At 38.4% G+C, this 23,134-nt stretch overlaps 1 protein-coding gene across 4 annotated transcripts in view; it reads left to right on the top strand.

Annotated features, from left to right (window-relative positions):
* Positions 1-23,134, top strand: part of FARS2 (phenylalanyl-tRNA synthetase 2, mitochondrial) — a 264,495-nt gene that overhangs the window by 45,949 nt on the left and 195,412 nt on the right. For 3 of the 4 annotated variants that reach the window (XM_065629854.1, XM_065629856.1, XM_065629857.1), the window contains exon 4: positions 18,753-19,388. The exons of the other annotated variant lie outside the window; for it this stretch is intronic. In XM_065629854.1, coding sequence (XP_065485926.1) covers positions 18,771-19,388 — 618 coding nt within the window. In that variant the 5' untranslated portion in view covers positions 18,753-18,770. The remainder of the gene's footprint in view (positions 1-18,752; positions 19,389-23,134) is intronic. 4 annotated transcript variants of the gene reach the window in all.

Raw genomic sequence — 23,134 nt, 5'->3', positions numbered from 1 at the left:
AAAGCTGTTGTATGTTTCAGTGATATCAGTTAAAATATTGAATTTTGAATATTGTATTCCATTTCAGTCCCCTTATTCTCCAAAAAGGGATATCAAAGAGAAAGCAGTAGAAGTTACTCAAGAGCCTAATTGATGGAAATGATGACTCCTTTATGAAGGAATACTAATAAAAATGTTGCAATATGTACAACTGCAGTGTGAAGAGTGGAGTAAAAAAATTATCTTGTCAGCTCAAAATTATTTCCACAGATATTTCTGATGTCTTTCCATTCACTTCAGTGGGAGTTTGTATCTAACCACCTAGAAATCTTAAACACGACTAGGATGGTATTATGAATGGAAAAGCCTATTCCAAATGGATTTTTATGTCTATCCTGTGCCACAGAACAAGATGAAGGGACTAATCGAAACACAACCTTAATACATTTTAAGTAAATTGAGTACCATTCTTCCAACATATAATCAGCAGGTGGTGTCTGTTTGAATGACCACTGCAGTTTGTCTACCATTGTATTTCCTTCTATACAAATAATTGTTTAAAAATGTTGTAATAGGAAAGGAACATTCTTGTGTTTTGTTTACTGATAGTGCACAGCTAACTGTGGCTGTCACAGAGCACTCAAACTTTCTTTTTTAAAATTTCTGTGAATATTTGTACTCTTGCCAGTTAATCTGAGAGAAGGAATTCCAAAGAGGGGAATAAAGTATGGAAAATAATGCTGTGTTTTATATAGCACCTGCCATACTCTAGAATGTTAAAGCAGTTACTAAATAGATGCTGAGATGGATAAAATATGACAGTGCCTATAAGGAAATATATCACCTGCAAAGCTTTCAGCAATATAACTGGCATACAGCCATAAGCACCATTAAAACTGCTACTGAAAGAAAGACTTGGCTAGACCTCTAAGGGATAATCCCCTATTATGTGTTTCATTGAAAAATTTGTAATAATCATCATAGAAATTATAACAAACCAAAAGAAGACTGGAAAGACCTTGAGATACTGACTAGTCTGCTCTTTGGCCCCTAAAGCAGGCTGAATTTCATACCTGTTTTTTTAGCACAGCTGTTCAGAAATCTACATGAAATAACAAAACTACAATGGGGTCCGTGCAAACCCCCTCTTGCAATATGTCACTCTATTTGTAGAAAGACTTCTCCTAATAACTGATACAATTTTTTCCAACTTTGGTTTTGGTAGGTGCATTGCTGCTTGTCTTAGCCAGGGTGCAGTGGAGACAAGGTTATTCCATAGGGTGTGCAACATTTTCAGATCCGATGATGACAAAAATGCCTTTAATTTTTTTTCTTTCAAGTCTAAATAATCCTAGTACATTCAATATCTCTATATAGTTCCTCCTTTGAAGGTTGTGGTAATTTCTGTTACTATCTTTGGACACTTTCCAGTTGCTTCACAGAAGCTAAACAGAAGGACAGAAGTGCTTCCTATTTTGTGGAGCATATACTCAGGTTTATATTCCTGTAGGATGTGGTGGTTGATTGTGGGATTTTTTGTTGTTTATTTTTTTTTAGTCACATTTTGAACTCGCATTCAGCTCATGGTCTATTATAACCCGTGATCCTCTTCTGAAGAAGCTGCCACCTGGCTGCTTACTGGCTGTACTGTAGGCATGCAGCTGACTATCTGCCAAAGTACAGAAACTTGCACTTGCCCCTGCTGAATTGTTGTGTTATTTTTCTGACCACTTCTCTAGTTTGACAGAGTAATTTTGAGTTCTAGCCCTGTTATCCAGCATACCTGCAGGATCGGCTCCTGATGTTCAGCACATTTAAGCATGTCCTCTCTTCAGTTATGTAGGTTGCTGATGAAAATACTCCCTGAAACTAGATCAAGTTCAGATCCATGCAAAAACCCCACTCAGTACGCCTTTTCACTTTCGACAGCAAACAAGTAATGATTTTTTTTTTGGGGGGGGGATTATATAATCAACAAATTTTGCCTTTGTTCACTAGTAATCTCCTGTAGAAAACACCTGCTCATAAGAAAGGATATGTGAGGGAGCCATCCACCTTTTCTGTGGTAATAGAAGTTAGAAAGCATAAAAGGGAAATCAGGAATCTCCTGGTTTCTGGTCTGTATCTCTTCCCCACTGTTTCTCCATAGAATAGAATAAAAGTTGGAATTTTTAACAATCTGATGATGCATAAGAAATAGGGCTAGTTATTCCTATGAGCAAAGGAGGACTTTACCGTTGAGAAGTGATCTGATAGCACAAAAAGCAAGAAAATGATGGAGGTGCTTGTTTGCACATTAGTTACTGTATGTTTGTCAATATTAGATGGTCAGATCAAGGAATTTAGTGGCTGGTTTAGTAGCTTTGATAGTCAGACCTACGTTTTCTCAGGTTGGACTTGTGTAATTACTGGGCGCTTGTAACAATGCAGATCACAGTTGCTAGAGAAGAGACAAATATGAAAGTATCCTTTCAAATATCAAAGAATAGTCTTCTGTGTTCAGAACTTAACATTTCACCTTCTTTATTGGTGTATAGTTTGTGTCATTATGGAATATGCTCTTATAATTTATGCAACATTTATATCTATAGAGGGAGATATGTCATGAGCTAAATTGTATGTCATGAGCTAAATTGTATGTCATGAAGAAATTATGTGACATATTGAAAAATACATTTTGATGTATTTTTTTGTTTGTTTGTCTGTTAGAGGGAGGAAGCCAAACACAGCAGCATGACTACAACTAGATGTAAAGTTGTCAATATTCTTATTGTAGTGTTTTACTGGTGATGTCTTGTTTGCCCGTGGAATTGAAATGAACACTGGTTAAGATGAATCCAAGTCTGCTGATAATTACAGTAATTGCCCACAAGTTGCTAATGATAAACTTGTGCTTTTTGAGAAATTGTAGAAGTTAATGTGACAGATGTACTGACTGCACTAAAGTTGATGCTCATGGAACTTAAACTGAATAAAGTGTGTGTACCATTAGGATGGAGATTAACGTGGTAATTATTTGAACAGTTGAATGCAGGAAACTCATACAGAGATGTAAATTTACTTACGAGAAGTATTTTCGAGTGTACTTGGTATGTCAGAAAGCCATGTTCTAAAGTTCTCAATAAACAGATTTGAGTTCAGGCCTTAAACTGCAAATTCTCACTGTGTGAGACACATCTAGTGCAGGATTCAAGCATCAGAACTGTACGCGATTTTATAGTTATCTTTATAAAGCTCACCTGGCAATGAGTCTGGTGCTACCCCTCTGCAAAGTGGTGAATTTCAGCCTTAAGTGTGAGGATGTGTCATCTTCAGGTACACCAGGAAATACCTTTTTTATTATTTATTTCTCAATTTACAGAAAACTTAGCAAAAGTGCAACAAAAAGTATAGCAGGTTAAAAGACTACCGAAATTTTTCTGATTAAACCTTTTGCTTTACCCATTCCACATGGTATCAACATAAACATTGGTGCAGAGAAGTCATTTGAAAGTATAAAAAAGACTGTAAAAGAGCTTTCCCTAGTTTGCTGTTTTGTTGTGAGAAGAAGCTGGCTTTAAGACTTCAACAACAACAACAACAAAGTCCTATTGAGTGTTTTTTAGTTATTTTATTTTAAATTCATGTAACGCTAAAGAAGCCTGAATGCCCATAATAGGTCTACAGTAGCAATGATAATACAGGAAACTATCTTGCCCCTGCTTCTGTCTTAAGTAGCATCAGCCTGGAAGCAAGAGGTTGTCATTTTTAATTATTTTTTATTTTTTCTGTCTGCCTGTATACAGTATTTGATCTTTTCCTGTAATTAGGAACAGAGATGCTGATTGTGATGGTGCATTTTATATGCAATTTTGCAATACTCTGTGATTGAAGGCCCCTTCGTTGGATGCAGTTCTTCAAGAGAAGTTGAAATGTTAGCATCGTGCCTTGATTACTTTCTTTACCTTTGAGATGTGTTTCTTGGTAGCTCTGTAGTAAGAAGTAAATGAGAATTGAAAAGACAGACTTCAGTTTCATTCTGGTTAAAATTATATTTCCCATCTCTTTCGTAAACTTTGTTATGCAGTAAACTCACTCAATATTTTTTTTCAAACAACTTGCCTTAAAAAAAAAAAAATCATTTTTTGCAGCATTGCTCTTCAGCTTTGTTGAAAGAAATTAAAACATTCCTATCCAGTCCATAGATACTTATTTAGCAAGACTTCTCTCTGTGGCATTAAGGAATGAACTACCCACTGAAAGCAATCAGCAACTGCTTGAGTCAATCTAATTATTCTACTCTGCCTCTCAGCAGATGACAGAAAGAAGAAATAGAAAAGCAGAGTTTTCAGCCCAGATACCAATGTGTGTATTGGAATGACACAAAATTAAATGCCGTAAAGGTCCCAGATAGCCGCTTTAAGTATTCAAAAAATTTCATTCTGGGAGTTTTCATCCTTGGCTTAGTTACCTGATGGATTTTATGGAATTGTTTCCCAACAAAGATCAATTGTTCTACCATGTCTAAATACATGTTAAAGGCAGCAACTGGGCATGTAGCTTTTTATGGTGGAGTGACATAAAATATTTTTTATTTCAAACAAACAAACAAGCAACAAACACCAAAACTCTCTGCCCCAAACCCTAAACAACAACCAAACAACAACAAAAAAAGCCAAATAATTCAGGCTGAATGATAAAGGATCTTGTAATTTAGCGAATGATTTTCAGATCTTATGTTATTCACTGAAATAATGTTTTTAGCTTCAGGTGAGTAATTTTTTTAAAGGAGTATGTGGTGTTCAGTCTCGCTTAGCTGAGAACAGACCCCAAAACAGTCTTAGAAATGTTTTAACTCTTCTGTGGTATGAGATAAGAACAGAGCAGAACCCTTCAAATGCACATCATCCAGCTGAACATCTTGGTCTGGCTGGAGGGAGATGGGGGTAGGCACACATAAACAACTAGAAATGTTTAGTTGTAATTTACAAATACGAAATTACCACATGTAGGTTTATTTTGTACCTACAGAAGTTGGATGTTTACAATTATGCATATAAATCTTTGCAGTTTTGCTTACATGTTTTTGAATAAATTGCCAGTTCATGTTTGGGCATTCAGTAGATTTGTAGATAAATCTGTTTCATCAGACATGATGAATATTATTTTGTCTACTCAGCCTCAAAAGTAAAGTCCAATATTCGTATTTTAATGTTGTCTAGGTAATGAGGTGATGTGCCATGCTAGGCCAGATTTTGTTATATCAAATAGTAAGCTGGACAAATTTCCTGTAATACCTTTGGTTCTTTGAGTATACATTGAGTAGCAGCGTGAAAATGAAATTAATTAATTTTTTAAAATACACAATAAGGTAATAATAATTACAGAGAAAAGAATCTAAATCAATCTCTATATTGTTTACATGATAGTCTAAACTTGGGAAATTGTAACTTTGAAATTAGCTAGCAGGTATAGAGAATAAAACAAGTCTAAACCATAATTTTTGTTTAAGAGCTCTGAATGGCAGTCCCTGAAACTTCAGGAATTTAATATGAAAAGTTCATACTGAAAAAGTATTAGTACACATTAATATCTGTAGCTGTCCTGGTTTGATGTTGTGTCGGTGCTGGTTATGTTTTCCTTTGCTGAGTGAGGCCTGATTGCCTTTACCTTTCCTAGCCATGCATTGTAGCAATAGTCCATTGTTTTTTATGCATGTAAGGGAGGGGGATTGTGGCCATACCTTTTACCTAGAAGTTAACTCTTTGTGAACTTCTCGGGTCCCATGTAGTTGATTTCTGGCCTCAGCAAGTCACTTTTTCCGACCTTCATGCACACCATGAGACCTGTATTTGTTGCCCCTCCATTCAATTAGGATTTGGTTTCAAGGCATCCTAGAATGCTTTTAAATCTCTCTGTGGATTTGCTTCTACTCTGTCCTCTGGCCATGGTAAAGATTATACTTTAGAATTATTTAGCACTAATATGTGGTATCTGTCACTACTGACCTTGTACTTCCTTCTGATTACCTACACTGGCAGCACCAGGCATATCAATTTTCCTTTCTAGGTGCTGTATCTCCGTATTTTGTACATAGTCTGCCTGGCTTCAGGGAATACTACCACAGTAGTAACACATGGTGTAGGAGGGCACCCTCTATTGCTGTTGCGTGACATTGGTTAGATTTACTTTCTTTTTCCTCGATGTGGGCTTTGTGTGAGCTCTGCTGAGCTCTTGGGCCTCAGTTCTGCAAGACTCTTCAGCAAACGCTGGCTGCCGTGCCAGGCCAGCACCCAGGGGCTTTGGCCCAAGCAGAACCAATCCTAAGGCTGTAGGTGTGCTGTTGCATTGGGCTAGGTTTTCACTGGTAAATATCATTTAAAGGTTCTTATCTTTATTGCCTGCCTTAGGTCTCAGCATGTTTTGTGTTTATTTGGATCTTAGATGACTCTGTCAGTTCTGACAACTGATACGGGAGAGACAACCTGCCATGTATAATACTCCTTTTCCTGGCTGGACTGGCACGCTGACATGATTCGCTCAGCATCATCTGAGGCAAGAGCAGCAGTGGGGTTACGTATAACGTGAAACTTCTCCCAAAAAAGCCTCTAACAAAACATACAATTTCCTCATCAAAGGAAATGCCATCCTCTGTTCTGGTAAATGTGGTGATTGGAGGTGAAATCCTAGTTAAAAGAAGGTGATTTGTGAACACCATGCTGGTTTGCAGGCCAGCCCTGCCGTGGAGCAGATACCGCGGCAATGGTCCGTCCTGTGCTACATCACCCAGTTTGGTACTTTCTTCTTTCATATCCCAGTTTGCCGCTTCATGTATTTACCTTCCCATCTCCCCTAAATGTCTTCTGCGTCTCCATTTGATCTCTCCTGATCATGCTAAGTACGTAACTATAATTACAAGAACATTAAGGCCTATGAAGTTTGAGTCACAATACAAACAGATTGATAAGTCTGTACTTCTTGCTCAAGGAATGTATGTTTGAGCCTTAAAAATCTGCACATTCAGTGAGAAGGTTGTTTCAATGGTAATAGCTCAGTATATCTGAACTGTTTGGCATGATTCCTAATAGTCAATTTTTGGCAAGCTGCTTTCAAAGCGTTTTGATTCTATTCACAGTAGCCCTTATACTTGTTAAATTGTTGATAAAATGATATTGCGAACAACAAAAGAATTCTGAACATGGAGAAAAAAAGGCAATATAATCAAAACAGTTTGGAAAGAATAAATAAGCGAAAGCCAAGATGTTGAAGTACAGCACTTTTGAATTGGGAGCTGCCGCACTAATGAGTATAAATAATGCAATATTTTTCCCATGGGGGTATTGTAGAGCTTAATTGGTTAATGGCTGAAAAGCACTTTGAGATCCTATGTAGAGATATGCTATCTAAGAGCAGAGTGCTGCGTAATGGAAGTCTAAATGCTGCTGTGTAACACTGTTCTGTGGATGTGTCAGTATGTCCAACTGTTGGCAATAGTGGTTGAACCCATGGATCAATTTGTTGGACATGTTTAACATTTAGCAAGGTGACTACGGTTATGTTCTGGTAAATCAACATACATCAATAGTTTGCTTTATTTGCCAATAGGACCACCTTTCTTTTTTTTAAAAAAAAAGTTTTAGATTACCTTTAATATATGATGATGCTTTCCATGCTTTTCAAATTTACTTACACTAAAAATTAGCAATGTTCTTTTAACAACTCAGCCTTCAAATTTATTATATAAAAAGTACTATATAAAATTGGAGTATACCTAACCCTAAAATTAGATCAAAATTTATGAATAAATATAAAATGTAGGAATAAATTAATCTTTTCTTAAACTTTTTCTTTTGCAAGTTCCTCTTATGGAGAAGTAATACTTGGAAACTCCTGGAACTTATTTAGTTCTTAGGTTTTTTAGGGAGTATAAATTTTAACATCTGATTTGACACAGTGGTTACAATTTTGTCCTTGTCTTTCTTCATTGTCATTTGTGAGGAAACCTCAAAAAGAGTGTGGGGTTTTAAATTTTTGTGTATCCGTCCCTTGTGGGATTTTATTTTTTATTTTTGCATTTGTTTATGTGAGTTTTCAACAATTACTTTCTGTCATGACCACCTTTTAGCTCACATGCTACGTGGTAAGCTAGTTTATTTGCAAAGAATATCACTAGCAGTAATTTCTGGGAGAAATCAAGACTTGAAAACTTGAATTCTAGATCTCAGAGTGGCTCATAATCTCTTTTAGAAGTTAGTACCTGTTATTACTAATTCCGAGTGTGATGAATTTTTATCTTTAAATATTCCCATTCATTCGTTTGTTGTTTTCTTCCAAAGCTTGTCAACATGGACAAGCAAATGAAAATGAGGGGTTTTTTTCCTTCTCCTTTTTCTCTTTTAATGGCTTGGTTCGTACGGCCCTAGCTTGGTAGCCTACTGCTAGCCTCTTTGTGTGGCTGCCAAGGTTTCTTGCATAATTTTCTTGACAAATGGCTTACTCATTAATATTTCAGCCCTGTTCCTACCAACCTCGGAGAAGTGGTATGCCCCAGGCAGGGAAATGTAGTTCCTTCCTCAGGAGCCTTCTAATCTTTTTCTTAAACGCTTTGTCAGAGCCCGTGACAGATAAATGAAGATGGTGCAGTTCACACTAGAGGTGACTTCGTTGTACATGTGTGATGGTATATTTTCTGACTGGGCGGTGCTGGACTGCAGTGGAGGATGAGCTGCAAACATCTACGTTTTCTCTTCTTTTTACAGAAGTCTGCGAGACATTGATTCTGAAGTAAAATCCATAGATAGATTTGTCTCTTGTCTTTTTTTTTTTTCTTTGATTGGCTGTTGAAATATACATAGTCCTGGTAAAGTCTCTGTCAGTTCACAGACTTTCATTATTTCTATAACAGAGACAGACCAAGACACGATACTGCAGATGAGTTAGAGTTTGAGCTGAGATCAAGTTCACATCACAGCTAGGTCTAAGATGTGGATCTCCGATGATATTTTGGCTCAAGATGATAGAAAATATGTGAAACTGATCTCTTCAGAACTTGGTGTGAAAGAAAATTGATATGACACAAAACTTATAATACTGCCCCCCCCCCCCCCGCCCCACCACTTAGTTTTGAAACATGGTAAGAAAGGCTAGTTTGATTTAAATGTTGATTACATACATATTAAAAACATGAAATAAATCCCTGGTTTAAAATATTCATTATATTATTTCATAGTAGTATTTTGAATATTCATTTAAACTACAGCATGGTGTCTGGGGTGTTACTAAGGAGGGAATCTGGACATCTGTGGTGAGTCATGGATTTCCCCAATTCTCCTCAAGAGCGGAAGGAGATGGTGGGAATTGAAGCACTACCAGGAGATAGCAGGTAAAGCTGAAGACTTCTACTTTGTGGACGAGGCGAGTGATTCACGTTAGCTACCTCCTCTGGCATGACCCATCTAAGTAATTTGCTTTTCTTTATATTGGGTGGGCTGGGTTTGTTTCTCAAGTTTCATTTTTCACTGTGAGAAATGAGGTGTCTGAAACTTGGGTATTTGGACAGGTTTGAATATTTTGCAGTTGAAGGTCAAGAGTAGCCCATTAGGTAGCACGTGTGTTGAATCTGGTATGTAAGATGTTGCTGTGTTTCTTTCCGCCTTTTCCCTGGAAGAGGCAGGCAGTCACTGATCAATGAACGATGCCTTCTGAGATGAAGGATATCTTCTTTGTCTACCATGGGCATCTCTGGAGGGCTGGACTACTCCTGCCAGGGAGGTGCTGCGCTTCTCCAGAAGGGAGGCTGCAGCTTCCTGCTTGGCCCACCAGTAGGATCCAGCACTTCTGGAGCCATCCTGCCTTAAATTATAAAAATAAAGCATATATATATATATGTATGTATATATATATAGCGCTCTCTCTCTCTCTCTCTCTATATATATATATACAGCTAGCTTTATGCTTTTCTGCAGTGTATTGCAGTGTGTGTCTTCATCCCGTAGAGACCACTGACACATGGCAGTGCACCTGTAGATGACTTTCTCTACGTGAGCAGCAGTGCTGAAGTTCAGGAGGTTTTGCTGTTTCAGGAGTGCAGAATGTACCACGTTTATCACCCCCCCATGCTGTGGAGTTGTTGTTTTATGTTGTAGTGATTTGGATTACTATCATGGAAATTATTAATGCTTAAAAGTAATTACTTCTATTTCCTCTGCTGTCCTTTGCACTGTTACCGAGTCTGTATGTGTCCCATTCTTGACATTTAATAACTGACTGTGAAAAAGTTATTACTCCCTCCTCCTGTTAAGGCAGGATGAGGTCTCTGTGGTTTTATTATGTTCAAATGGTGTAGTTAATCACTGAGAACTAAGAAAGCGTAACACTACACATGTATACGGCTAATATCTGTTTTCTAAACAAATTACTTTTTACTCAGATAAAACTCCGTACGAGTAAAATTCTTGATGGCATATGCTTTTATAGAAAAATACCGATAATTGAGTTCCAGATATTAGTGGAAAAGAGAAGGCGGAAGAGATAGTGGTAATCTTGACTGCAGTGAGGATTTTATAGGTATTTAAAAGTCTCTGTCCCTTTCATCTGACAGTTATTTACGATGTATCTTCTAAGGAAGAAAGCTAGTTGGCAACATTTTCAAAGAACTGGAAAAAGAATATTCCCTCAGCAGACAAAAGTAGTGTTTTTTCAGGTTGCATCCTTTGAAAAATGGATGTATTTAAAAGCAGGGGACACATTTGGGAATATTTAAGAATGTTTTCAGCATTGTCTTTTTGCAGTCTGTAATTTGGAATGTAATGCATTCAAAAATGTTTGTGTAATGAAGATTTTCCCTTAAAATACAGAATTGACTATTAGCTGTTTCATCTCATTGTGGAGAGAGGAAAGAGCACAGGTATGTCAGTAGGAGCTCAGGTCACAGCTGCTTAATTTTCAGTAGAGTTTTGCGTCCCTTAGTCATTGCACGCTGTTAAAAGTTTCCATTAAAGGGCTCAACTGACATTTCAGTAAAAAACAAACTCTGCTTTAGTTTGTGAAAAAGAAAATAAAGAAATAATTAAGTATAAGTGAAAGAAAATAAGATACTGTTTCTAAGCAGGGATGATTTACCTTAATTTAAGATACTGTCATATGTATATATATTTACACTGATAGTTTCTTTCCTTTGTATTTGTGGGTGTTTTTTTTTTTTTTTTTTAATCTGTGTTTTTCTGTTCGACTGAAAATGCTATGGCTGGACTGCTTGCCTTAAAATTCTGAATTTTGCATGTTATAGAGTTTGGTGTCTTTCCACCTTCTAGAATCGGAAGTCTGAATTTGTTTCCCTTTGGTCTTTAACTTCTAATGCCAACTGTGCTGTATACTTTTCTCTTTTAAAAAATTATATACTCTCTGAATAGTTCAGCAATTTGATGTACCTAATTAGCTTGCTGATCACAAATTCCACTGTGCAGATACTATACTACTGAGCTGCTTAAACCTACTACAGGTTGTCCTGAAACCCAGTTATGTCAATCTTTGAAACAGTCTTATACCAGCTATGCAGCACAGCTGCGCAGTTTACAAGTATTTTGACTACTGAAACGCGTTTTACCTGTCTTGAATCATATGTCTTGAGAAGTATTATCCTTTTAATAAGCAGGAAACTTATAGATAAACCTGAACAATCTTGGAGTGACACTGTGTATCAGGGGAAACTAGTGCCTGTAGCAGCCTTTGGAGGACTGCACGAGAAACTGGAACTTGTTGCAGTGTGATGTCAATACAACGTTTGTCATAATTTGCAATATCCAACCTGAAGGTGAATGGTGAGCTTACTCAAGTGATGATTCAAAACACTTTGAAACTGGTGCTTGCCCAGAAGTCCTTGCAGAAGTGTGTTCCCCTCTCCAAAGATTTGCCACCCACTGTGACGATCTTAGCCCATCCCACAGTCCTAAAGAATGTTAAAGGTGGTTGAAGATGTGCCGCAGAAGTATGGACCATGCTGTCTGTGCTCGCCTTCAGCTACTCATGTATTTAAGACTGGGCATGAGATACTGACCTTCGTTCAGACAACAGGCATCTTCGAGATCAGTGAAAAAGGTGCATGGTTGTTAATACCTTTTATTTCATATTTAAGAATGTCACGGAGGCATCCCAAAGTCAGTTTTAGGCAGACAACAAGTTCCAAAACAGACCTTATTCTAGCTGGAAAAGTGCAGCCAATAAACAGACTAGAAACAGGGTTTATACAATTAGTTAGCACTCCGACAACAGAAAATAGAGGTTCGGATATCAATTGAGGAGATTATTGGGGTACAGCAAAATAAGAATAACAAGGATCCACAGCATGCATGCACACACTCACAAGAAACAAAACCAGAGCCCTCTGACTCCAGAGTACCCACAAGAAATAATCACTTGCCTGGGCTAGGCAAGGACTCACACTTGCCTGGGTTAGGCAAGGACTCATTCAAGGATATATCAAGTAGAGAAAAATAACCACTCACCCAAATGAGGAGATGAGGTGCTCTCAGTGCCAGAAGTCTCCTTAGACAGTGTCCCACTCTAAGAGGAGGGCTCCAGTTCACAGACCTGCTGCTCCGAGAAGACCACTCCAAAGGGGGCCTTCAGCGGGAACCCCGTTTTATAGTCTGGTCAGATCTGGCTGTGGGCATTACAACATGGTCTAGAAACCTTGCGGCTACTCTGGGCACCTCCTCTGCTAACATCCCTGTCAACTGACTCAGAGTCCCATTAAGGTGCTAAAAGAGCCATCAACTGCCCCATTGAAGGCTCCAGATCTCAGGGGGAATGTGCAGCTGCCACAAAGAAGGTCTTACATGTAACACTGAGAGAAAACATGGTCATGCCTTATCCCAGAAATGTTTGTTTGTTTGTTTCTTTTTTAATTTTCTCTCTCAATATTGGAAGGCTCAAAATGTTGCCGAAGGCAGCATCGTGATTAATGTGTCACTATTAGAGAGCAGACAGTATACCAGCTTGTGACACATTTTTGCTTCAGTTAAGAAAAATAACAAAAAAATAAAGTTATTCTGCATGTTTCTTGGAACTTGCTGATGGATTATTAACTAGATGAACTCCAAGTACATGACGAAATCAAGAGGCAAATACTTGAAGGCTATGTAATCTTCCTTGGTGCTCTGTAGTGCATGCAATATTTTGTTCCATTGGATGTTTAGCCATCACCAGGGACATCTGAAAATGTTCTGCCCTTGGAAGGTCAGGTTCTAAAATGGATTCATTCTAAGTTGTCTGTAAGGCAATTTCAGAGGTCTGTGTATGTAACGGAAATTCAGCATGCTCCATAAAAATGAAAGTGTGTTCTAGTGTGCCACAATATATCCACATTTTAAAGTGAGCATGGGTAGTGGTTTAACCCCAGCTGGTAACTAAACACCATGCAGCTACTTGCTCACTCCTCCCTTTCCCCCAGTGGGATGGGAAGGAGAATTGAAAAACACAGTAAAACTCATGGATTGAGATAAAGACAGTTCAGCAGGATGTCAAAGGAAGAGAAAATAACAAAAATAGTAATAACAGAATATACAAAACGAGTGATGCACAGTGCAATTGCTCACCACCCGCTAATCGATGCCCAGGATGTCCCTGAGCAGTGATCTCCTGGCTGTCTTTTTTCTTAGCTTAAATACTGAGCATGATGTCATATGGTATGGAATATCCTTCTGGCCAGTTTGGGTCAGCTGTCCTGGCTGTGCTCCCTCCCAGCTTCTTGTGCATCTCCAGCCTTCTGGCTGTAAAGTCCTTGACTTGGTATAAGCATTGTTTAGCAACAACCAAACCATCAGTGTGTTATCAACAGTCTTCTCATCCTAAATCCAAAACACAACACTATACCAGCTGCTAGGAAAAAAATTACCTCTATCCCAGCTGAAATGAGGACAGCTTGAAAAAAAATCTGAGCTCATTATTAATATGTCGTACAAAATAATTTCTGTTATATGTAGATATGGTCATGGCAATACAAGGATATTTGCTGCTGTATGCCTACATAGTTTTCAAAACTAAAATTCAATGCTTAGCTAAATTGCTGAGCAGACTGGTAAATGTCCAATTTTAGCAGCCTAGCATATGCTTATAATTTTTGTTTTAACATATGCTATGTTGGTTGAACTCCCCTCCCCACACATACGGTAGATAAAAGCTGTCACATCACAAAATGGTGGCAGCCCAACTTTTCTAACGTTTTCCACGGCACTTCAGAGTCCTGCATTAATTAGCTATTCTTGGATAGGAGACAGACTCTCATCTTTGCAGAATTTTGGTTTCAAACCCATCATGTACTTTGGTTTATGTATGCAGTAGCCCATCTGTGTTTCTGCAGCCATAAACAGTACAAAGCACAGGGCATATAGAGAAGTGGTCAGGGAGAGCGAGGGTTCCCTTGCTTCCCAGGTAGGAATACCCAGCACGTGGCCCCGAAAACAGACCCATTCGGTCACTGCTGGGCTCTGGTTTGCTCAAACAAGAGCCTTCCCTCTTACACTTTTCTGGGCAAAACAGCGCTGGTGCACAAGCATTTTTCTCTTCATTGTGAGCTGCTAAACTACCCTTTGTTTCTCCTCTGTTTTCGAGGCAGGTGTAAGGAGGAATTTCACGGAGTCTACGTTTCTTTCCTAGGCCTCAGTGGAGTAGAGGAGACTTGTGACAAATACCACTGCAGCTGTGATAGTTCTGTCTTAATCCTTGCTGCACTGTGACATGGCAACATGGATTTAGATGTGGAAGGACATGCCTTAGCAGTACAGCAATGTGATCCCTTATCACATCAAACTGCCTTTTGCATGTGCTCCAAAATCGCGTTAGTTTTTGGTGTTTTGCCCGCTGTTTCCCTTTTGTTAACTACACTGTAGTGTAGTTCTGCTTGTGTAATGTTTCTAATGCTGCAGAGGGGATGGTTGGTTTTCTGTGGGAGATGAAGGAGCCTTGCCCATCAACTGAAACTGCTGTGGAAATGGCATGGGGCCTGTGGTAGAGGCCTCACTTTGGCAAGTGCGGTCACATCTGTGCCTGGTCTGTCCACAGTGCAGACAGGGTTGTTCTGATACCTCCATCTCTGGGTGCCACCTCCTGCCCTCTGGTCTACCTCGAAGCTGCTGAAAAGCTCATACCCACGCGCAGGCATGGTTCCAAATGTATTGCCAAAACGTAATGTACGGTATCATCCCTATCAAAGATCTGAGTTCCTGCAGTTGTATTAGACTTTTCAATATGGAGATTGAGGTACAGGGACAAGCCCATGGAGCTTCAGAGGAGCTGCTGAGGCACCCGGATAGGTGGCAGTGACACCATCAAGGTAAGGACCTGGGTAAGAGGAGGTGGTGGGCCTGGTGCTTGCATGTCCACCTGCAGTGTTTTGAGAAGCCCCACTGGGAGCTGCTGACAGAGCAACCTGCTTCCAAAAGCCTGTGTTGGCTCTCCGTGGCAAGTCAGAGCCACCATCAAGCTCAGAGCGCCTGATTCACCACTGGTAATGCCGATGGAGCTCTTTGCCATCTTCAGGTCATAGGTGCCAGCGGTGGTTGTTGAATGTTTATTTCCTACTCATGTATTTGTTTTCAGCTCCATGACCTACAGCAGCTGTTTGGCTTGCTGTGGTTGTTAGCTGGCTGGTGGTCTTTGCTGTGGGATTCAGGTTTTGTCATTGCACACAGAAACCAGCTTCGTTTTACTGCCAAATAATAAGCATGGTGGAAACAAAGTAAGGTCTGCTTTTTCAGACCTTTAGATAGATGTCTACTAGAAATAATTTCTATTTACTACAAGTAAACATCAGTAATTAGTGTATCATTAACACGAATTATTTATTTCTAGCAGAAAAGTAAAGAGATTTCCTTATTTTCCAGTGTTGCTCTCTGCCCCAGTAAACATTTATTTGATTTGATGTTTTCTTGTACAGTGTAAAGAGTGAAAATCCAGCTTTTTCCTTCCTTCTCTATGGCTTCTCTCCCCAAATGTAATCTATCACCAGTTGAGCTGAACTAATTCCAATACTATTTTTCTGTAATGGTCCTGAAAGTAGCATACAGGAGTCTGTGGTGGGACATGGGAGCAGAAGAGTCTTGGTGAAAGACTTCAGTGTTTTTGGCACTTGTGTGATACCATGTCAAGTGGCACCTTTACTGCTCATTTGCTGTTGTTTGCAGTACTTGGACATTGGATAACTCATCAAATAGCATTGGTTAACTGTAACTTTTTTTCTTCTCACAGTAGATTTTGCTTTCGTTTAGAATAATAGTGCAGATAGAAATGCAATTTAACTATTTAAGGCGCAAGCATAATGTTAGGATGAAAACTCTGATACAAGTTCATCTGTAGGTTTTTCTCCTGTACAGGTTTGTGAAGAATATATATCACTTGCTCAGAAATATTAGCGTTTCTGAACTGTCAGAAACTAATAGCAGTGTTCCTCATTACAAATACTGAAATATCATCAGGTAAGACCTTAGAGATGTATACGTGAGAGTCTCCCTTAAAAATCATGAGTCTTAAAATAAACAAACAAGAGTCCCCCCACCCTCAAATGCTTATGGTTCACGTTCTAATTTCTTTTTCTGTAAAGTTATAATCATGAGAAGAACCGTTTATGTGAAAATTAAACTTCTTATATGGTTGTCCTATTCTCAGAGGAATGGCATTTAGGAAAGCAGCAAACATCACGAGACTTGCAATTGTCATGAGAGTTCTTCATACATTACAGTTATGTATAAGTTTTGAATCAAATTTTTTAGAAAAATAAATGTATGGGCAGATGGTGATATTTACTTAAGGGAAGCTGAATTCATTATCTGACTAGAACTGGGTATTTCAAGCAGCTGTTTGAAAATGAGAACTCACTTTCCATGAAGGAGAACGTATGTTTGGGGAAAATTGAGCCTCTTTTCAAAATTTAAGGCTATCCCTCATTTAGTCTATGTCAGAGGGGTTTTTGGCGGGTGTGTGTGAATTCATTTGTGGAAGAATCTTATCAATGATGGCCAAGAACTAATTTGGTGAAATAGTTTGGCGAGCTCTTAAAAAAACCCAAAAAAGTAGTCCTTCTGAAAAGTTTCAAAACTAGATAGAAGTTGTAGCTACTCTTTTTTCTTACGATAAGCAACCAGAAAAATGATTAAAACTTACATTTAGTAAACTTATACTGCCCTGCCAAATTTAATTTCTGACTACCCAACTTACTTTATTTTTATTTATTGAGATACAATTACTTCAGGAAATAGACTTATGGAGAACATGCAGGTGTAAGCCAGACGAAAGGAAGCCAAATATGAACATACCCATTATCTTTTACAGATCTGTTTTTTGGGGACTCTGCATTCTAGAATATGTCTGTTCCATTTGTATATGTATTTTTTGAGCTTCGGAGTATGAAAAATAATTTTAGCTTGTTTGTTCTTTTTTTCACACTTGCTTCTCGTATGTTTCTATGGAAAGCTAGCCTAGTGTCAAGATGGAAAGCTATCCCTTGAAGGCTGTGGTCTATTCATTTCTTATGTCCTGTCTTCCCTTTCATGGGAAATTCTTTCACCCAGGAAACCTGCGGCTCTGGATTCTTGGTTCATAGAGAAATACAAACTAGTTTGTTGTTTGGAGCAGATGCCTTTCCCCAGTCACTTAGCTTCTAATGCCTCTGTTTTCTCATTCCATAATAAGCAAATTATAATACTTAATTATTTTACTGGAACCTATACTAATATTTGTGAAGCCCAACTATAGACTTTCAAGTGATTTTGCATCTCAGAATAGGCTTATGCATTTGGAGTGACTGAAGGGCTCGTGATCCTCAAAACTCTTTGTTTTTGGAATTATCCCTTTGAACACTAGAGAGTAATGCAGCTGTGTACACGTGTAGCACAAAGCCTGTTTGCAAACAAGGCAGATGTGTAAAGATGGCAGGAAACAAGTTGTTCAGTTCAGACATCTTTCAGAATCTTATTGATTCTTCACCTTCCTGATTATGGGGAGCCTCCCTGCCTGGTACACTGGTGCAAGCCATGAAAATGGCCGTTCTGAGAACATACGGAAAAGGGGTTTTCTGCTCATCCCAAAATGCTAACGTTGGTTCTGACTATGTGGAGCCTTTGCTGTGAATCTTGTGCAATATTCATATGTGAACTTAATATGCTGTTTATGTATAAATATATGCCTTGTGATCTGGCCATCTGTTTTTCCTCAGCAGTTCAGTGGTTTAAAAGGTTAAACTGTTTTTGTTTGGCATGAAGTAAGAATTAGTGGTGATTGCATAGTGGGTGCCACATGCATCTTGTTGATGTGGAATGCATTCTGTAGCTTCTGCTAATGGGGGGGAGATGATACAGCAATAAGTTAACGCTTGGGATTTTTCTGTAAGCAAGTCCCTGACTGCCCAGGGGCATTGTTAAATTTCTGAATTTCTCATAAGTAGTATTCAGTTATTGCCTCATATTTTAACCAGACGAAAGATAATTTCAAAGAACACCTGATGTTTATTCAGCTGCAAAGAGAAGCAGTATCTGGAATGGGTTTAAGGCTAGGTCTGGAGTCATTCATACTGATGCAGTCATGCAGGAAATTGATAATTGAATAAGATATCCTAGCTGAAGTTTGATCACAAGGATATATTGCCTCCTCTGAAGTCAAAATAGTGGTTTACAATGGGATCTTTGTCATATCAATCAAGGAGACATTTGGATTTCACTTATCTCTGAGATACTAGCAATTCCTGCAGCAAGGTTGAAGTTCCTAACTTTTTACAATTTTTAAAAAATTTTTTCTCTTCCTAGATCATACAAGAGTTTGCAATGGCAATGCTCTGGAAATTCATGAGAGTAGCTAAGTATTCTAAAACAGCTTTATCACCAAAAGTAAAGGTAAGAGGAATTCCCACCCATTCAAGGCATTCTTCATCCAAGTCTGTACCTTCAGATTTTGCTGTCAACAAGCCCTGCTCAAATACTGTGGAACTGCTTGGTAAAGCTTACCCTCAGGATGACTACAGCAATGTCACAGAGAAGATTCTTTCCAAGGTAGGGAAGAACCTGCACAACAAAAAGCATCACCCTTTGTGGCTAATCAAGGAGCAAGTGAAGGACCACTTTTACAAACAATATACAGGACGCCGTGGGACTCCGCTCTTTTCTGTCTATGACGGTCTTTCTCCAGTGGTTACGGTACGGCAGAATTTTGATAGTTTGCTTATTCCTCAAAACCATGCCAGCAGAAGAAAAGAGGATAACTATTACTTGAATCGTGATCACATGCTGAGAGCACATACATCAGCTCATCAGTGGGACTTGATACACTCCGGCCTAGACGCCTTTCTGGCAGTGGGAGATGTCTACCGCCGTGATACCATCGATAACACCCACTACCCAGTCTTCCATCAGATGGAAGGAGTTCGGCTCTTCTCCTGTCATGAGGTAGGAATTCTCTAGTTGGGGTGAAAGAGAGTTTGGGCAAGTTGCATGATCTTGTATTTGCTGTAAGCAAAAGTGCATGCATGTAAACACGTTACAGCAGCATAACACGTGTGGTTTACATTGATAAAGATCAAGTGATTGATTGTGTAGTAATAGTTTTAATTTGGGAAAAACATAGGTGGAAAATGTTGAATTTGAACACAACTATAAACTTCCCTAGAAAAATGTGGAAAAAATGGAAAGACAATATTCTTGAAAGCTAGCAAAATAAAACATTTTCTGAAAGGAAACAGCTTGTGCAGCTGATGACCTGCATGACTCAATTCTAGGTCTATCACAAGTCTCTTCTGGTGAGGTCACTTTAGCAAAAATTTTATCATATTAATACTTGAAGGACTTACGGATGTGAGTTGCTGCAGCTACATCCAGAGTACAGTTTATATTCTGTCATCTTTTTTCTTTTAATAGCTCCATTTACCTTCTGTAAATGAATGTCTTTTTAAATTAATTGTTCCATTCTTCATCCCATCCTAAAGCTACATTAAAGGATTCATCTGTTGCAGCTGACAGCTATGGATGTGTGATACATACACAGTAACCTTGTCAGAGTGCAGAGGCATCAGCTGAAGAGCTCTGGGTAGATGTCCAGGGCTCTGGAGTTTCTATATTTTGTTGGCAGAGCTTGTATGTTCTACAAATGCTTGGGTGTCATTAAGTATTCTGCTGTATCATTGATCAGTGGTAAATATAAGCCAGTTTGTTTTCCAAATAGTAATTGATTTGTATTTGTGTATACTTGTAGCAATACTGCCAAATTCACATTTCTATAACTGCAACTAGCTTATTCTAATAATACTGGGATATAGACCGTTCTTATTGTGGTTGCCAATGGGTGACAGGAGCTTGGCAGAGAAGCCTGATGGGTTTTGGATGCCTGAGGGAAAACTAGGATAATTGTAGAGCACTGCTTCTCTCACTGGTGGGAAGGGTTCATGCTGTCTGCACTGCTGTTTCCCACCCCATGGGGCCACCGCTTCTTCCACTTGGAAGACATACCGGCCTCTGCAGATGTCCTGGGAGCTGTGTGGTGTCGGATACAGCCTGCGACCGCTTCTTTGGAAACCAGGAAACAGAAATCTTGCAGATTTATCCAGTCTTGTTTGTTTGCTGTTCTTTTCCCATAGGCCTGTTTATGTATACGCTCAGGGTATGTGCAAGAGAAAAAGGTACAATACTACATTATGAAAATGCCACTTCTTAGTGTTTTATGTTCATGACAAATTTTATACTTGAGGAGGAGTTCAGGCATTCAGATGGAAAGATTTTATCTGCTACAAGATTATAACATCTACACTCTTGCAGAATGGAGTTTCTGCAAACTTAGGTGTGATTGATCTAATTATTGAAATGATTGTTAATGAGTATACCCCTTAAGACATTGTTCACTCACATATTCTAGCTAGAAATACACAATGTATAACAATCTGATTCATGGCATTGTAGATTTCTTGTTTCTTCTTCTCTCTTTTTCCCCAAGAAAATGATTGAGATGTTATTGGAGAACGTTAATAGCTGATTAATTTGAAGCTAGTTATGTGCTGGAAAATGTATCTTTCTCTCTGAAGAATCAAAGTCCACTCAGCTTTCTAGACTGATGAAGAAAGAATAGTGATATAGTGCACGATGTGTAAAATTTTGTTTGTTGGGCAATGTGCATAAGTGCTAAATGTGAACATGATCTAAAGCATCTTTTTTTGCATCAGTTGCAGATTAAATACTGATAGATTCTTGCAATGTGTAAAACTTCTTGCAGTCATCATTGTAAGAGCCTTGTGGAAAAAAAATGAATGTGTAATTCTGAAATCTCACAGATGACTGTTCATAATTTGAAGATGAGCAGGCAACTGATGCTTTTCTGCAGCTTCGTGTGAGTGCAGATGTTAAAGTACTGAAGAAATTTCCATCTTCCAGACTAACTCATTGCTAAAATAATTCATGCTGAAATTTCCCTTAAACTTTTAAAAAATGTCCTTGGGCTGCTATTGAAGAAAACATGAAAGTCTGTTTAGACATATTTTCAGTATATTTTAAAATATTTCACATAATTATTACCTAAATGTAATATGAGGAAGAGTTAGAAACTGATTAATATAAATAGATAAAACCAGTGCCAAAAGTAGCTTCCCAAATCTACTTCAAAATTCTGGAGAGAAAATAAACTGTTTTTCTTAAATATTACCCTCAAATGGTATTTCTTTTGTATTCTCTCCCTCCAGCATGCCTTTTTTTCATTCTAAAGGCCATATAGATTTTTTTCCTCCTATTGTGTATGGCTTTTTTTCTTTGTTTGATCCTTTGGGTTGGCAATATTGATACTGCTGTAGTCAGGTTTGAACTGGCAGGCTTTCCTGGATGGATTATAAAGGAATGATTTCTGTGCTATTCAGTGGTCTCTCTAGTTCTTTACTTAACCGCAGTTTATGACAACAACAACAAAATCTCAGGGAGGTAACACTTCGTGCATTTTAGCCAGCAGAGGGAGCCAATATAAACCCAACGGTATCACAGAACATTTTCCAGTTGACAACAATGTTTACACATTGGAAGGAGAGTTCATAAGGTATTTTATAGTCTGTAATGAATTATACATAAATTTTAAGGGGAACAGATGTGAAAACATAGGAATTGCTCCTCTAATTTAGTAACCTTGTTCCAACAGAGGCCAATACCAGATTATTCAGATTGAGAACTGATGCTCTCACTAGGCTTGTTTGTGCTAACATCTGAAAACTATATATAGGGAGACTGTGAAGATGCAGTAGGAATATATCTTTGTCCTACATTGAAATGTTTTTGGTAGAAATGACAACTTTTTTGTTGGGACACAGTGGAAAACTGTAAATATTCTAGTTAAGAGCTGCTCCTTCAAAGTGGTACATATTGTTGCAAAAAAAAATTTCCATATTGTAACTTCATAGTTGTTTATATCCTGAAATACAAAAACTCATGTCCTAGGTAACGGAAGTATATATTTTCTCTTATACATATAAATACATACTCCTTTCCTCGTCTTTTTGTACTTGTGTGCCTTTGCAATTTTCTGTGCATTGTTAAACAAATAAACAAAAAAATAGTTGCTTATCCTTTTCCTTATGCTTTGGGGTAGGTGATCATCTGATTGACCTACATCTTTGTTTACACTTTTTTAATATACTTTTTTTTTTTTTAATCAGTGTCATCCAAGGTTTTCACTTGCAAGACTAGTGTCATTAGGTTTGCTTTGGACACTGTGTTTCTGTTCTGACATTGTATCAAAGGAAAGCGCCTTCCTGTCTTCAGTCACATTTTTTTCTCCTCACATGTAAAGGAATTTAAATAAATATATGGTCTTCCAGGGAGCAGCCTATTAGATAGAGTGGTTTGAAGCATTTACAGTATGTGTGAGAATATTTGTGTATAGAACTGGGAGTCATAACAACGTTTAGCTGGGCGTCGAGGAACAAATATTTAAAAAGGCTTAAGTGGCCTAGGAAAGGTTCTATTCTTAGTCCTCTGCGACTTGAGGGTAGCGAGCGGCTTGTCCAGGGGTGGTACAAACCCCTGAAATCAGCCTCTGGAAATCCCCTTTTCTGTGTGTTTCTTCCGATTCGGATGATGCTCTTCAGTTCCCCAGCTGTTGAGGATTAAGGCTCGTGTGAGAAGGAGTCACTGACTCCGCAGCCAGATGAGATGGACGTGGAGAGTCA

This window comes from Caloenas nicobarica, chromosome 2 (genome assembly GCF_036013445.1).
Source record: "Caloenas nicobarica isolate bCalNic1 chromosome 2, bCalNic1.hap1, whole genome shotgun sequence".
Classification (NCBI taxonomy): Eukaryota; Metazoa; Chordata; class Aves; order Columbiformes; family Columbidae; genus Caloenas; species Caloenas nicobarica.
This window is presented reverse-complemented; position numbering and strand designations above follow the sequence as displayed.